Here is a 17478-nt window from a genome sequence, read left to right on the forward strand (position 1 = left end):
TGATCGTGTTTGGGCTGAAAGAAGAGGAGGAAGAACAGCTTCCAGCGCTAGTTACCGCAGTTTTGGAGGAGATCGGGGAGAAACCTCACTTCGAAGCGACTAGAGTCGGTTGGAAGAGGCCAGGTAGTACGGCTATCCGACCAGTCAAGATCACCGTCCCAAGCTCAACAGCGGTTCATCAGATTCTGATGAAAACAGGGAGACTGAGGGAGAAGCACAAAGATGTATGGATATGTCCAGACAGATCCAGCGAAGAACGAGCAACAAGGAAGCATCTGGTCACTGACCTGAAGAAGAAGAGGGCAGAACAGACTCATCTCGACCACTACATCCGGTACGGGAAGGTATGTAGCCGTGATAAGAAGTCATCATGAGTTACACTCTCGGACACTGATCAGTATATATGAAGGAGTGATGATTATTTTAAGAATTTTCAGACGTTATCTGTATTTAAGAGACAACTATATATTTTGAATATTTTATTATTTGATTGTTTCACACTTTTCATATTTCATAATTTTATTACTAGGTGGAGGTGATGTTATTGAGACTTTGGGCGGCCATAAAACTCCTGTTTTGAAAGTTGTCCTCTGTACTTGTTTCACTGACCCACGCTTTATAGCATTTATACATTTCGGCCCATTTTATATGTTTGTTCGACTTGCTGTACATTTGTATATTTGCTATTTTGTAAAAGTTTCAAATCAAATCAGTCTAGCTCATCTGGTCTGTTATTTTCGGTGCTTTAAATGACATATAAACCACACCATAAAATACTTTCTGCAGATTACAGATGTAGACCTACCAAAACAAGATAGTCAATGATATTTTAAATATCTCTAAAAGTCTAAATTCGTTAAATTCACAGAACCGTATAAACTATAATAATGTGTATTATAAACTAGAGACTATCAATAATTAATGGTAAATACAAATATTTCGTGCGTTCTCCAAGCCGGCGAGTTTCACAAAATCCACCAAAATGTCTTTATAATCATCTTCCTCCTGCATCATCTTATACACACTGTACAAACACAAACTTCGACCTAACAAAACCTTCAAAGTTCCCAACTCCTCTTCTGTGGGTACAGGTTCTTCCTCAGTCTTCTCATCAAACACACACAACTTGTTCTCATCAAGTAGTTTCTCACACTCTTCTATCGGCCACCAGGTGTGTTTCTTGGGGCAGGTTAAGTAAGAAGGGTAGAACTTGCTCTTATATTTCATCTTGGGGCACGTGTGAATATAGTAACCCATGTAGTACCACGCAATATCTGGGTGTCTAGTGTTCATTTGTTGGGTGAGTTGTATCTCAAACAAAGCAGATAAGGTCCCAAAAGACAGAGCACCGTAATCAGGATCATAGAAGAAGTAAACAGAGGAAAGACAGCGCGGCAGTAAGTCTAACACCCCGACTGCAACCAGTTTCCCGTCAAGGTAGTACTGGTGATGGTACCCCCCCTGCTCATCTTCCTCCTCCCAATTAAAGGGAGGTTGACAGAGAAACCTTTTGTAGCTTTGTTCTTTGCACTCGTCTGGAGTGTCGTTGTGGATGGCCATCTGGTACTTTTGGAATACCTTGTGAGATTCGCTGAAGGTTCGGTTAAATTCGCTTTCTGCGTTGTCCCTGTCTACTGGAATCAGTTTTATTTCTAGTCTCTTGTTGGCTATGGCTCGCGATAACCTGGGGGATAATTCAGTTAAACAAAGTAAGATAACTTTGCTTTGTATAATATTATTTCTATCATTAATAGTCATTATTATTATTAAAACGTTCTGAACACCAAAAAACAACCTCATATCATGAAGTAGTAAACCCACCAATACCCGAGATATTATCAAAGTAAAACCTGCTAAGTGTCAACCTTTGCTTACACTGTTACAATTTATGGGTTGATGATTTAACATGTTGAATGATCGCTCCACAAACCTGTCAGAAAGAGAGGGTGGATCAGGTTGGGACCCTAAAGACCTCACGTCCATTTCTTCCCAGGATAAATTCTTCTCAGCAGCTATCTTCTTTAGCTTTCTCAGCCTCCTGAAGTCCCTCTTCTTTTTAGAGTCAGCTAGTTGAGCGCCTGTTTTAAAACATTTAGGTTCAGTAGTTTCGGCTGCACTAGATGTGGCTGAGGTTTTGTGGGTGACATGGTTAGAAATAGGTTTACCATTATCAACTGGAACTGTTGCTTTAACATCAGGACTTATTTCCACATTGTGGGTAACAGAAGGGTGTTCATGATGATCATTTGCCACATCAGTCACATCCGTCGACATCTGACCACGTCCACGACTTGGCAACGAGCCAGGCTTACTATTTTCTAAATACTCAATAAAATGTCTCAGCACTTTCTTCTGACTCCGTGATATCCTGAATAACAGCGCATTGCACTTGACAGTGTACTGAGGACAACACGTCTTCTCCATGCTGGGTTTATACATGTACATTCCCGACCGTCTCCAGCCTCTGTCAATGAGTGCATTGTAGCGGTGGGGGGAAATGAAAGAGAGGTAGAGCCCAGTGGAGATGTTAGTAGTTTCGTTCTGACAGTACCCGCAGCGGTGCCCCTCTCCTTCGCCGTACCAATACCCTGCCGTGTCAAATGACATGTCACATTCTGACTGCGGATAAAAGAATGTACAAAATAAAAAGAAAGCAATAATTTTGCAACTAACCATGATAGATGGTGATTGATTTAAGCATTAAAAAAATAATTTTGATTTTAACGATGATTTGGAGCATTTAAAGTATCACGTTGAATATGAATCTCACTACAAGTCATACTAAGTTTCTCTAAAAAGTTAATTCTCAAACATGTAATTTTTCGTCAATTTCTAGACTACGGTATAATATTATCAAGATAAGAATAAAATCTATAATATAACCTGTAAATAAGTTTTTAAAAACTTCAGTCCAAAAATGCAATACTGTACAATGTCAAGCCCAATCCAATTATTTCGAACAATAGAAAGAAATCAGCAGGAATTGGACTTTCGACCTGCGGTTAGAATGTTTTGTCGTTTTGGCAGTTTGAAAATAGCCAGCAAGCGGCTGGGATTCTAGACTATCTAGCATATTGTTTTATGATTTTAAGATGTACTATCTTATTATCGATATCGGGCATGGAGTGGACTTAAGCTACGTTTTACTAGGGTAAACTTTGTGCAAAATACAAGAAAATCTTATTATTGGAACAGGAGCTGATTAAAGAAAAATGGAAATTTTCAGAAAGTTGAGGAACGTTCAAGTTGCAAGGACTACAAACTCCATCCAATTACTAATCCCAGCACTCTCTGTCGATTACAGAGAAAAAGTCAACAAACCCTTTGTTCTTAAGATAAAAACTTAGCTCTTATTTTCAAAAAATAACAGTTAGGATACTGAAAGTTGACAATACTGATTATATTTTAATGTAAATGCTCTCAGCAACATAATAAATTAGATATAGATTGGAATAAAAAGAGTTCACTACTGAACTATTAAACATAAATTCAATCAAAAATGAATGTTTTGGTCACTGAAACTGATCAAGCATTCAGTAGAAAAATAAAACAATATTAAGTAAAAATCAAGTAATTCTCATTTTATCTCTGAAACATTATCATTTATCATCCCCCTACCTTTCCTAATTTTATTAGTAAAATCCACATAAAAGTTTAAAAACATTTAGTACTGTACATCCAAACAACGATCAATAGTAGTCACATCATAACAGAACTGGCTACAACACGAATGTAATTACGGAACAAGAGCATTTGGGAATGCAAGTTTATTAACCAACTGGGTTAACAGACCCTCCTCAGCTTCATTTTGTGACGTACTAGACTCTGATTTTCGTGGTAAGGAAGACACACTTCTCCTTTTATCGCAACCATTCTTTTTCAGTTCTTCAATGTAATCTTCTTGAATTTTGGAAAGAGTTTGAAAAGAAATAGGACGCATTGAGAATCTGAGTACCATACAATCAACATCTTGCTTCACATAACCATATTGATTCAGAGAGTCAAGTTTAAGAATAAAGTCTGGAACAGGAACAGTGGTGTACTGATTGGAACCAAACTTTGACAGGAACACAGATTTCTTGTTGGCATGTTCATTGCCAAACTGATTGACTGCAACAATCTCCACACAGAAATCATAAACTGAGTTTTCAGATAACTCTTTTGGTTCGGTCAGGATAATAAAGAGTGAGACAATCTGTTTGTGAGCTATGTCATCTGTAGCCAGCCCTCCAGTGTGAACTTCTAGTTTGAAAGACAGATTACAAAAGTTCAGGGAAGAACTGTGAATGATTTTATCGTTCTGTGAAAGATAGGTGAAATTGTGCAGACAAACAGTGGTCTTGCTAAATGGTGGACCAAATTTCATTGCATTCTCCAAGACTTTTCTGTCCAAACTAGGTGCAACATCTAACGCTTCATATTTCATAGCAGATGAAGTACAAGGGTCAGTTTTTTGTAACAAATGTAAATTGGCCAATGTATCTTCAATACCTTCCAATGCCTCGACAGCGATAGGTGCTTTTGTAACTTCCTTCAATTCATGCAAAGCAACATTAAATGTATCAATTTCCTGTTGAAGAATCTGATTTTTTGAAGAAAACTCTCTTCTACCACTTTCATACAAGAGCATGAGCGATTCAGAATAAGTTTTATGCATTTGCTGGAAACACTTGTCTCTTGTTTTAGTGAATTTGTGGAAATTCGAATGCAAACCTTTCTGAATGTCCAATATGTTCTTCAGCCTCTGCTCAAAATCATTTTTTATCTCCAAGGCCTCATCCTGCTTATACTGACACACTTCTTTGAAAGAGGAAATTTCGTGATTTTCGTGGTCATGTCCAAACAAAACACAGTTGCTACAAATAACAATTTTACAGTCATTACAATACAGAGAGAGCTGCTCTTCTGGATGAGTTGAACAAGTTGTTAGGGATTCGGCGCTGTCAATGTCTTCTGCAAGCTGTTCAACCCAATGACAATTGATGAATTGATTGATATCCCTAACATAATGCCGACAAAGGGGGCACCTCTTGCTGGTAGTGAAGCATTGCCTTATACAGGAAAAGCAGAACATCTTTGAGCATGCTGGGCATAGTTTAGGGTCCTTGACTGTATCCAAACAGACACAACACATCAGGTGTTCCATGAGTTTACTTCTTTCCTTTGAGAGCATGATAACATGTATCTGTCCTGTGTGAGAAATCGTTAAGTAGTTATATAAAATCGGGGGAATACCTCTAATGATAAATTTGGAGTTTGATAAGCTAGAAATGAATAATATTAATAATAAATCTTTGCAGTAACACAATTGAGACAATTATGGCCACTTATTGTGGCCAGCATTTGTGTCCTGTCAATGAAAATATTATGCTCCCTGTTGAAGTGTCCTGGTATAAAACCTATCTGAGTGACTGCATTCAAATAATTTACAAAATTATTTTAAAGAACAATCTTAAGATTTTAAGGCAATTTAGAGATACATACATGCATCAAATGGAACAAATGCAATCATCTAAATTTCTAGATAGCCCCCGTGAGATATAGCTTCATATTCTATGGCTATTGACTTGTAGTGTCGTTTCAGGTAATGATTACACGACTACACACGATTTTTTTGGTAATGAGCATGCAGAAAATATTTCTCGAAACTTTTTATCGATATCAAATTCAAAGCTGTACAACTAAAATCAGGTCGAATTTAATTGTTCGAATAGAAGAGCATTAAACAGTGTACTAGACAGTTGGTCCATTAAATACAGAGTACAGACATATTCGAGATCCGGAGTGGCGCTCGATTCCTAAGACTATCTTTCCATTCATAATAGTGAAACAGTTATAAAGGCTAACTTCCAATCAAGGAATACTAATTTTAAGGATTAAGTCAACGCTAATTACATGGTGCACATACATTACTTCATAAGCAATGTCTTAACGGGTGATACTCTTGACGGATGTTACTCGTCCAAATTTCTTCGAAGTAGCGCGCGCCGCTTTCTTCTCGAAATGTTATGGCCCGATGGCAAGAGCTACGAAGTAGCGCGCGCCGGGTCAGATCATTAACAATGGTCAAGTGATACTCGTAAAACATTTGTTTCAAGACCACGTCGACGAATCCAACTCGGCGCACGTCTTGGAAGGTTATAAACTTAATTGACGATGTCAATTCATGGCAGCTCGGCGCGGCACAGTAGCGCATCGCTGTGAGAAGCCTCATTGAGTGCACGGCTCAGCACATTAACGCATCGCGCTACAAGTTATAAACCTACAAGCAATGTCCTGTTTCTATTATTTATTTATTTTACTCATAAATTTAGTTTACATAAATGCGGGTACAAAGTATTCATTAACAATTTACAAAGGATACTCGTTTCGAATATTAAACTGTCGAGGAGTCTAGAACTCGGCGCCGGGCAATCATCTTGGTTGCTATTATAAACACAAAAAGTATTTAGTACGATTGCGTGCGCAACACCAAGCTTGAATTCCATCTGAAAATAAAACATATACAATATAAAATAGTAAATTTGATTGACGATGTCAACCCTTCCAGATCGTAATTGCAAAGCAAAGCAAAGCAACGATCTTGATGCGAAGCAAGAATGCAAGTTGATGATGATGCGAAGCAAGAATGCTAGTTTGCACGGCGCGTCGAAGCGGCGAAGTCTATATAGTCCTCCAAATAGTGAATCAAATATGAATCATCCGTCGCAATGATAAAGTTTCGTAATGGAATCAGAAAATTTTAGAAGCAAAATAATTATTGCATATTGGGAAAATTTCGGTCGTTAACGCAATACAGGGCGTGGACACTGCAATGCTAATAATGGAAAATTCTGTGGCGCAAGTTTCATTTAGCTACCCAATTTATATGTGACATGTACAATGTTATTGTATTAAATTCAGATAAATAATCGACGTTAACATTTTGCATTGCCCATATGGCCATATGCCATGATAGCCTCCAGAAGAATGAGACTGGCTGGACATGTAGCCAGGCAATAATAATAATAATAATTCTATACTGTTACATAATTTAAAAATTATGGCCCCTTATTGTGGGCAGAGTATGTGTCTTTATTTAAGTGTCCTGATTTAAAATCATCTGAGTGACTGCATTGAAATAATTTAAGGAGAGTACCATAAAAACGTTAAAACAAAAGGAGTAACAACTAGAACATACTTATATTAATATCAACATTAGAACAAAATACAGTCACCTAATTCCCTTCTCCTACGGTTGAGTATAGAGGAACCATCTTTGGCGTGTATTAGGGACTTAGACCATTACAAATACCCTGCTGTAAGTTTGCAAGGTATGTGGACTAAGTGGGTCGAGAGTACTCGACTTGGAAGTGGATGTTGAGAATTCTCAACTAAACTAGAAGATAATGATGTCCAGAAGATGAGGCAGTAGATGGAGTAGTAAAGGAGTAGTAGAGGCTGAAGGGGGAGTGATGTCATAAGGAGATGTAGGACATGAAGGGGGATGGAGGTGAAGGAGTACTATAAGTATAAGTATCAATTCTATGATAGTTCACCGATGGCGATCTGTGCTAAAGATCGGAAGGCAGTGATGCTGCCATCACTACCATCTCTTAAGATAGACCAGCATGGTTGGTCATTAGTGGAGTGCTCTTGAATGGTTTCTCTGTAGGAACAGCGGTACAGTGGACAAGAGAAGATTCGATGGTAATTGTTGTCCAACATCTGACAATTCGGACACTGAGGGTCGCAGTTGTTGGCAACCCTTGCCTTGAATGCTGTGAAGGTGATGTCATGGCCATGCAAGAGAGACATTACTTTAGTGTCTGTGCTCCTGCTTGAATAGCGAGGAAACAACTTTTTGCTCCTCTCATCGATGTTATCCAGTATCTCACCCGGATTTATTCTAGGGTTCAGTAGGAGATGTTTATTCCAGGTGAAGTCCATAAAGCGGGTTATTTCGTCTTTTGAATAGCTGACAACACCGTTGTGGACACTAGTCAGAAGGTCTATTCTGCTTCTGTTGAGCTCGTTGGACCCCCTTGTCCACGTTAGGAACTTACGTATCTCATCAATATGGTGCTGATATCGATGGGCCTTTGCCTCCTCTAGCTGTAAGATGAGTCCTTGCATAAATGGGTCACTTGTAAGTGCTTTTATTATGAATTTTATAGTGATCATCTTGTAGGATATCTCAAGGGGTGGAATTCCAAGCGCGACAGATGTCAAATCTTTGGGAGGATGGTGAGTGGATCCACTTATTTTCAAGAGGACCCTGGCATAGAAGTCTTTGAAAGTGTCTAGGTTATCTTTTAGCCATATTGGAGCAGCATATAGAAGTTTTGTGAGTACTACTGTTTTGAAGAGCATTTTGAGTGAGCTTGCATTCAGGCCTCTGTGGCGGGTGGAGTTTTGAGTGATCCTGTACCAGGCAAACCAGCATTGTTTCAATTTCAATTTTGCGTGACTCTTGAACGTAAGTTTGTCGTCTATCCTCAGTCCAAGAACAGTTGATTGACATGTATATGTTATGGGTCTATTGCCGATAATGAGTGGTCCAAAGGCTGTGACATCAGGTGCAGATGAGGATGTTGGTGTGATCATAATACACTCAGTCTTGTTTTTGTCGCAGTTTGGGATAAGTTTCCACTTACTGCACCAGACATGAAGGTACTTGCACATCAACTGCATAATTCGATGAGCACATATAGGATCTATGTGAGAGACTGCTATGCTTCCATCATCAGCATATTTGAAGAGGCTTGAGTTAGCCAGGCATGACGACCTTCTGGCAAACCAACTTCTGTTCTGGGACCCTCAGCATGGATACAGGAGACCGGGGAGGCCCCACCTTACGTTTCTGGACATGCTAAAGAAGGACACCAGCCTGTTGAAGAGATAAGATCTGTTATGCTTGACCGCGACGTGTGGCGAGGAATTGTAGTTACTCGGACCAAGAAGCCGACTTAAGTCAGTATGCCATGTTTCTCCAGCGAAGCATTTTAACCCTACGTCATGGGGGGGGGGGGGGTGCAGATTCGGAATCAGCGTCCAAAAATACACCGAAACAAATCAATTTCATACCCAAAGGGCCTTTTCACAAGAATTTTCTTCAAATTTGGGCGAGCGATTTAGTAGGAGCGCAGAAGACGAGCTATAAGGTCTTTTAAGTTTGTTTATGTAATTTATAGATAATTTATTGTAGCTTTTATATTGTGTAAAATTTTACGGACGAAATGATCCCAGGGGGGACTCCTGCTCACTGCTGCTCACTGCTGCTCACTGCTGCTCACTGCTGCTCACTGCTGCTCACTGCTGCTCACTGCTGCTCACTGCTGCTCACTGCTGCTCACTGCTGCTCACTGCTGCTCACTGCTGCTCACTGCTGCTCACTGCTGCTCACTGCTGCTCACTGCTGCTCACTGCTGCTCACTGCTGCTCACTGCTGCTCACTGCTGCTCACTGCTGCTCACTGCTGCTCACTGCTGCTCACTGCTGCTCACTGCTGCTCACTGCTGCTCACTGCTGCTCACTGCTGCTCACTGCTGCTCACTGCTGCTCACTGCTGCTCACTGCTGCTCACTGCTGCTCACTGCTGCTCACTGCTGCTCACTGCTGCTCACTGCTGCTCACTGCTGCTCACTGCTGCTCACTGCTGCTCACTGCTGCTCACTGCTGCTCACTGCTGCTCACTGCTGCTCACTGCTGCTCACTGCTGCTCACTGCTGCTCACTGCTGCTCACTGCTGCTCACTGCGGCTAGTAAAACATGATCATGAATTCGATTGTTTAGGGCTCGGGTTAGGGTTATGGTTGTGGTAACAGGTATAGTAAGGGTTGAAGGGTTATGGATAGCTTCGGGGTTCCGGTTATGGTTAGCGTTAGGGTTGGGATTAGGGTTTATGTAAAAACCGTTTTGTACGGCTGCAAAACCATAAAAACCAAAGTCACGTGAAATTTTTGGGCGAGCGAATTAGTAAAAGCCGCAAATTTCCTTTGCCTCAATATAAAAATAACTTCTCAATGTGAACTAGTGGTCTTTTACCTTATGCAGCGCTTGATTTTAACTACTCGATGTGAACTGATTTTAGTACCTTATCTTATTGCTTATACAGTCGATCGTTGCCAATTTACCGAAAATGCTTGTATCACGTTGTGACACCCACAGTCGTTTCACCTTTATCGTCCTGACGATACAGTGGGAGCCGCGCACTTCGTGCGCGGCGGGTCATACAACGTATGACAAGAAAATGCGTGGTTGCGAAAAACATTATTTGATGCAATGCGCGGCGCAACCCATTGACAGATGTTTCACTTGTATTACGTTGTAACCCCCACGGTCGTTTCATTATAATGGAGTTTCACTATAGTAGATTTTTTACGATACAGGCGGGTCATATAATACAACGTATGACAACGCAAAGCATAATTGAGTGCACGGCGCAGCCCAGTAACGCATCTCGCTACAAGTTTACTAACAAAATCAAAAATACAATTTTCAAGCTTTAATGTTTAAAAAACATACAAATATTTTTATTTTTGATTTCAACTCTAGCTACAATGCAAAAAAACCTTTACAGCACGTTGCATTATTTATTTCCGTTTAACATTGCATAATTTAATTAATGCAATATAGAATTGAATGTACGGCTTTTAGTATTTGTGTCACAAGTTGTAGGTTTACAAATTAAACCTATTAATGTAATCGTTTCGCGCGTTGAGTTCAGAGTTGCGCGTCGCAACTCATTACATCGATTTTAATATTTTAATACTAAATACTTTAGCAATGTTGTAAAATCTTATATAAACAAATTTTAATAATGGAGATAGCGTCATTCAGTTGTTTAATGCTTACAACTTTTGCTCTGCGGTAGAACGGCCGGTTTTATTTGTATTGTGTTTATATGTATGTAATTTATGATTATTAAGAAACAGAAATCGTTATCATAAATCGATAAGGCTTCCAGTGAAATCTTTTGACAAGCCTCTTCTCATATCATTTGTAGGTTTAAGGAATACAAATTCTAAACTTTAATAATACGGTAATAAAGCAAGTTAGAGAGACCAGGGGCCAACAAAGCAGATGGAGCTAGATTAGATGTTAGTGCTAGGAGTGTATGGAACCCATTGGAAAGGGCATTTTTAGATGTAAGAGTATTTCATGCTCAAGCTCCTTCCAATAAGGCTCTAGGATCTCCAACCACTATGTACAATAGCCACGAGAGACAGAAAAAGAATTTATACAATAAAAGGATTGTAGAAGTGGAACATGGGACGTTTACACCGATAGTCCTATCAACCACTGGGGGTATGGGAAGGGAAGCTAATAAGTTCTTCAAGAAATTAGCGGAAAAACTTTCTAGGAAATCAGGCCAACGATATAGTGAGGCAATGACATTTATTAGGAAGAGAGTAAGATTTGACCTTTTGAGAACAACAGTCAATGAAACAAGAAATTTCAATGAAACAAGAATTTATATTAATTTTTTGAATTCTTAAAGGGTTGATTTTATATAGGGTCATTGCTATATTATGTGTATATTGTTTGAATAATTTTATAAAAAAAATGAAACAAGAAATTTAATTTTAGCACATTTTACAGAATAAAAAGATGTAAAACAATTCATAAAATATAATGCCCATTTGGTGTATGACTTTTTGTCCTTGACTGCTAGTTTGGTTTTGGAAGGACAGGTAACTAACGGGGCAAGGAATGCGCGTGCCTGAAAGCTTTTGCACACACCGAAACGCTAGTTCAGTTAGGTTTTTAGAGACAGGGCTCATTTTAGGACTAGAAGAAATTTGTTAGTAGACATTAGGGGTTCTGTTTATAGTTGTTACTATAGGTTGCAGTCTTGTTGTGACAAAAAGTCTACACTAAAACATGCTTTAGTTTATATTGTGTGGTTCAAGGATATAAAATGTGGCTTCAAGGTGTTTATTAAAGAGCTTGCGAAAGATTATGGCCTTTGTATCAATGGTTATAATAAGCTATAAATATCTTAAACTATACAGTGCTAATTAAAAATTTCTTTATACTTCATTCTCAGATTAGATTTAAATATTCGAAAAATATACATTTATTTTATTAATACCTTCTCACACATTCTTTACTCACAGGACAAGACTTGGAAAACAGTAGCCTAGAGGAATTTAATTGAGATGTGTGTGAACAGCCAGTTATAATGTTTGGAAAATAATATTTGTGCAGTCAAAATCTTTCACGGTCCAATCAAGCAGGGCGTGGTTATGCTGATTGGCTAATAGCGCACTTTTAAGTTTTCCTCGCAAGCACATTACATTAGTAGTAAAGTCAGTCATTCTGAACTTTGGGGTTAAAATGTTAAAAATTTTGGTTGACCTAGTGTTGTGGTTGTCAGGTGGGTCTACCTGACAGATAAGAAGGCAGGGTTTCCTCGACGAACATGTGTAACCCTCATATAGGGATATTGGAGCACGGAATTTCATTATCTTGTAGAGCTCGAGGTAACTGTGGTATGTATAGAGATTTTGTATAGCTAGAATATTATTATGCTTGAATATCGGTTTGGTGTGTTCTTTTATGAAAAATTTTTGGTCAAGTTTCTGGTGTCCTATAGGCCTAGTACGTGCACAAGTCTTAAACTTATCAAGGTACGCCAGCCTATCACCAAATAGTACTCTGAGACAGTACTTCTGAGCAGTAAATATTGAGCTTATACGTTGCTTAGCTGCCCCACCCCATACAGATATACAATAGGAAAGATGTGATTCGAACAGAGTATAATATAATTGTTGATGTAGAAATTCTGGAAGGGAGCAGCGAAGTCTACATAAAGTGGATGTGGAATGATTTAGGGTTCGCTTAAGAGCTTTAATGTGATCTTCCCATGATAGGTTCTCGTCAATTATAACACCCAGAAATTTTGCGGATGAAACCTTTTTGATTGGATAGTTGTCTATGGTTAGTACAGGTTCAGGGTGTGATAAAATCTCTGACTTAGAACCTGCCATGTTGGGTTTGAAGTGTATGTAGCAGCACTTGGACATGTTTATATGTAACTTATTCGCTCTCATATAAGACTGTAATGATGACACAAGCTCATTTCCTCGTTCATATGCCTCACGTTTTGTTTTGCCGACAACAAATATATTAGTATCATCAGCAAAGGTAACAAATGATCCTAGTTTAGAACTGTTTGTGATGTCGTTCATGGTGATGGTCTTTACGGAAAAAAGATACGTGAACCTATCATGCCTTACCTCAAAAAGCTCCACTTTCTGCCTGTTTGGTTCAGAATTAAGTTCAAAATATCACTTCTGGTCTTCAAGTGTCTTAATAACATAGCCCCTCAGTACTTACAAGGACACGTCAATCTAAGGGAAGTACGAAGACAAAGTTCCAGACTAGATGATGACTTTTATTTGTTGAAAGTTCCTCCTGCTCCTCATTTCAGACGAACAGATGCTGCATTTATGTTTTGTGGACCAAAAATTTGGAATGAATTACCCTACTCAGTGAGATCATTATCATCTGTAGAATGTTTTAAAAATGCCCTAAAGACGTTTTATTTCCAACTAGCTTTTGATAATATTTATAATATTTGTCCATAATGTCTGAACTGATATGAAAGTGCATAATTTTGGTAACTTCATACAAATATTTGTTCATAAAATCTGAACTGTTTAAAAAGTCCATAATCTTGCTATTTCAACACTAAGTCTCGCTTGAATGACTTAAATGTACATCTTTGTTGGGTATATTTTAATGTCGAAGCGTGTAATAAATGTTAGAATTTATTTATTTATTTATTTATATAAAGAAGAAATAGGAGAGGTCCAAGAATTGAACCCTGTGGGACACCAAATTGAATAGATAGGGTATCTGATTTTTCTCCTACAACTTCAGTGTATTGTTGCCTGTTTGTTAAGTAGCTTTTTATGAGGTTATTTGCAACTCCTCTCACTCCACATCCCTCTAATTTTATAAGAAGTGTTGAATGATCGATGGTGTCAAAAGCTTTGCTAAGGTCAATGAATATTCCTAAAACATGATTCTTAAGTTTAAGAGATTTCGTAATTAAATCTACAGAGTAATTGGCTGCATGAGATGTAGAGTGAGATTTCCTAAATCCAAACTGTGTCTTCGATATAACTCCCTGGGAGCTAACAAATCCGTATATTCTAGAATATATGAGCTTTTCAAAGATCTTACCGAAGACGGACAGTGTGGAGATAGGACGGTAGTTCTCGATTTCTTCTGGGTTACCTTTCTTATATACAGGTGTTATTTTACCAGTTTTCAGGACATCAGGAAATATACCTTGGGTCATAAGGATATTGAAGTAGTTCGATAATACAGGTGCAATTACATGAGATGACTTTTTTATTACACTTATGGGAATGTCACTGGCTTTACCATTTTCGAACTCTCTTATGATTTTCAATATTTCGTTCGAGGAGCAATCTTCTAACCTAATATTTTTTTCATTTCTTGGGTTCAGGAAGTCATAGAAAGTTTTCATGGGTAATATAGGCAGGCCATTAGATAGATTATTCAGTGTCTCATTCAGCTTTGGTGCAATAGAGACAAACCAAGCATTGAATCCATTAGCAATTGCTCTTCTATCAACTATTCTTTGGTTATCAATGATAAATGGGGGCTTGGTTTGCCTCTTCTTTTTGCCTCTGAGTTCGTTAATAATTTGCCAGGTTTTCTTGCTGTTTTCACAGTTGTTTAGAATTTCGTTACAGTAATGCCAACGTTTGGCAGCTTTAATGATAGCTTTGAGCATCCTACGATAATCACTAAATACTTGGTATAGCAAGATATTACCACCAGGGTTCTTATTGGTAACGGTGTCAGACCACTCCTTACGTAGTTCATGCTTTCTTTCTACAGACTGGATGATACTGTCTGTAATCCATGGGTTAAGTTTAGGAGTTCTTTTTGTCACTTTCGGTACCTCCAGTTTGCAGTGTTTGTCAAGTGTCTGGTCAAAACATGCCGTAAACTCATCAAATTTTGTTGAAGGAGTGAGCTGGTTTACCTCTACCTCAAGTTCAGTTACAAAGCTTTTTAATTTGGAACTTGAGTAATCATAATAGCGGACATGTTTCTGAGGCTCTGTACTGCGAGGGGTCTCTACTGAAGTGAAGGTAAATATAGGGGCATGCTCACCAAGCCGTTCTTCAATAACACCTGATAAGACTATATTCTCAATTTTATTTGTTAAAATGTTATCGATACAGGAACTTTTACAGTTTTGACGAAAATGTGTTGCAATGGAGATAGTCGGGTAAAAGCCGTTTCTAAGACCACAGTATTTAAATGGTCAGATACATAGAGTGCAACACCTGTGCCTTTTTTCTTACCTGCCAATGTTTCTTGATAGAATCCTGTGTATGATGGAATTTGGTACAGGCCCTGCTGTGCAGGATCAGTATTGGTTTCAGCAAGACCAATCATATCAAACGAGTGCCCTATACTTTTGAGTTCAATTAGGACGCTATCAAAGTTAGATGCGTTTCCATCTATATTGTAGAATAAAGTTGATAACATAGATTTTTTTGAGGAATTGAGCTGCTTGATTGCATTTAAGAACTCGAGTTTAGAGTAGCGACGGCAACGTTCAAGTACAAGGGCATATTATGCAATTAAGGCATCTTCCTGGTTTCTATTATCATAGAATCTATCAGAATCTATAGATTCCTCATCAGATGGAAATGGGCAGTACCGTTCCTCTGCAGAACTGGCACACTCGCAGCACATCCATAGTCCATTTTTGCATGAGTATTTAGCTGATTTGAAACACTTAGTATGGATGGCATTATTACAGTTTTCACACTCTAGTAAAGGTTGTCCGATGTTAATAGATCTACTACATGGCTCACACACATCTTTAATCATTTTCATAATCATTTTTACTAAGTGGGGTTGTTAGACCCCACTGACTGGTTGTGTTTTCCACGTCTTGTCCGCTCTTGCCTCTCTCTCACATACACCCAATGCTTCACACATCTCACAAATTTGGTAATACCATAAACTCCTAAATGAATATCATCACCACCTCTGGTCAGGTTGGTGGCAAGGAGTCCCCTACTATCTAAGAAGTGGCCAACTCCAAGGTGCCACACACTCTGGTTGAAGTTGGCACTTAACATTTCTCCAACAAGCCGATTGAAGGTCATAATGTTTTTGTTCATTTGAGGCAAATTGAGGTAATTGTTATATTATGTGTATATTGTTTGAAATTCTTCTTAGTTAGAGAGACCAAGTTTTTAGGTGTTATTATTGACGAAAAGCTAAAATGGGATGTCCAAATAAGAGCCCTCAACTCGAAACTTAGGTGTGAGATCGGAAGACTCAGTAGAATACGACACGTTATCCTGAAAAAACACCATAAAGAATTGTACCACACGTTATTTGAGTCACACCTAAGATTTGGAATATCGGTATGGGGGGAGGGGGGGGGGGGTCGAGTAACAATATGCTTCAACCTATCTTCATCACTCAGAAAAAATGTATCAGAATACTATTTGGTGACCTTGAAGCATATCTAGATAAATTTAGAACATGTGCCAGAACACGTTGTATAGATGAACAAATCCTAGGAAGGGAATTCTTTGGAAAAGAGCATACAAAGCCGTTGTTTAACAAGAACGGCCTTCTTACTGTCCACAACCTGTACAAATACACATGTCTATTAGAACTGTTCAAAATTGTCAGATTAGAATCTCCAATCTCACTCCTATCTTTACTCCACAGATCACCATCACAAAGACGTTCAGACCAGTTCATCACCCCGAACCCATCATCCTCTTTCATTTATCAATCAACAAAAATGTGGAACGACTGTCGAAAAATTGACAGTTTGATAAGCTTTACTAAGTCAACGAACTTAGTTAAAGTAACACTGAAAAGTGAGCTACTCAAGATACAGTCCAGGTACGAAGAATTAGAATGGACAGAATTAAACTTCGATAAGAATGAGCTTGTATTTTAAAACAGAGTCCTTTGACTTTATTATTTTGAAATTGAAGAATCGTCTGGCCATAACTCATTTCGTTCGCATTATAGATTCACATTCACTTTCATTTTCACTATCACACACAGTACAGGGTCATACCTCAATACCAAATTATTATAGGGCACAAGAACAAATTTGTTTACAATTATCAAAATATGTTGAGCCCAGCAGCTTACTTCCTTTCCTCTCTTCCCCCGTCGTCTGGAGCGTGTGATTTTTGTTGATATCCGAGCTCTTGTTGTTTTTATCTTTTGGTTAACTTTCTGTGATTGGACTCGGTATTTTCGTCCCGGCCGACTGGGACGATGCTTGCTCGCCAGTTAAGCTATACTGTAGATGTATTCACATCGCCCCTCACTCAGTCACAGACCAAACCAGTTCATCACTCACTCACCAAATTGCCGACCCAATATCTATTGAAGTGGCAAAATAAATTTTCTAGACAAATGACATATCGATATTATTGCTGCAGCAGATACAAATACCAA

At 38.6% G+C, this 17478-nt stretch overlaps 3 protein-coding genes across 3 annotated transcripts in view; 1 reads left to right on the forward strand and 2 right to left on the reverse strand.

Moving 5' to 3' along the window:
• The window catches only part of LOC134812705 (POU domain, class 2, transcription factor 2-like), a 1142226-nt gene that overhangs the window by 382451 nt on the left and 742297 nt on the right, over positions 1-17478 (forward strand). The gene's annotated exons all lie outside the window — the stretch shown is intronic.
• On the reverse strand, positions 719-2615 carry LOC134812969 (arginyl-tRNA--protein transferase 1-like). Its single transcript, XM_063820603.1, has 2 exons — positions 1931-2615; positions 719-1684 (listed from the first exon to the last, which is right to left on the reverse strand). Exons 1-2 carry the CDS (start codon positions 2605-2607, stop codon positions 919-921), a joined length of 1443 nt encoding a protein of 480 aa, XP_063676673.1. The 5' UTR covers positions 2608-2615; the 3' UTR covers positions 719-918.
• LOC134812449 (E3 ubiquitin-protein ligase TRIM37-like) lies at positions 2790-5186 on the reverse strand. The gene has a single exon (XM_063819873.1). The coding sequence runs from the start codon at positions 5171-5173 to the stop codon at positions 3737-3739; it is 1437 nt and encodes a 478-aa protein (XP_063675943.1). The 5' UTR covers positions 5174-5186; the 3' UTR covers positions 2790-3736.

Source organism: Bolinopsis microptera, chromosome 3, assembly GCF_026151205.1.
Source record: "Bolinopsis microptera isolate Bmic1 chromosome 3, MBARI_Bmic_1.0, whole genome shotgun sequence".
NCBI classification, from domain to species: domain Eukaryota; kingdom Metazoa; phylum Ctenophora; class Tentaculata; order Lobata; family Bolinopsidae; genus Bolinopsis; species Bolinopsis microptera.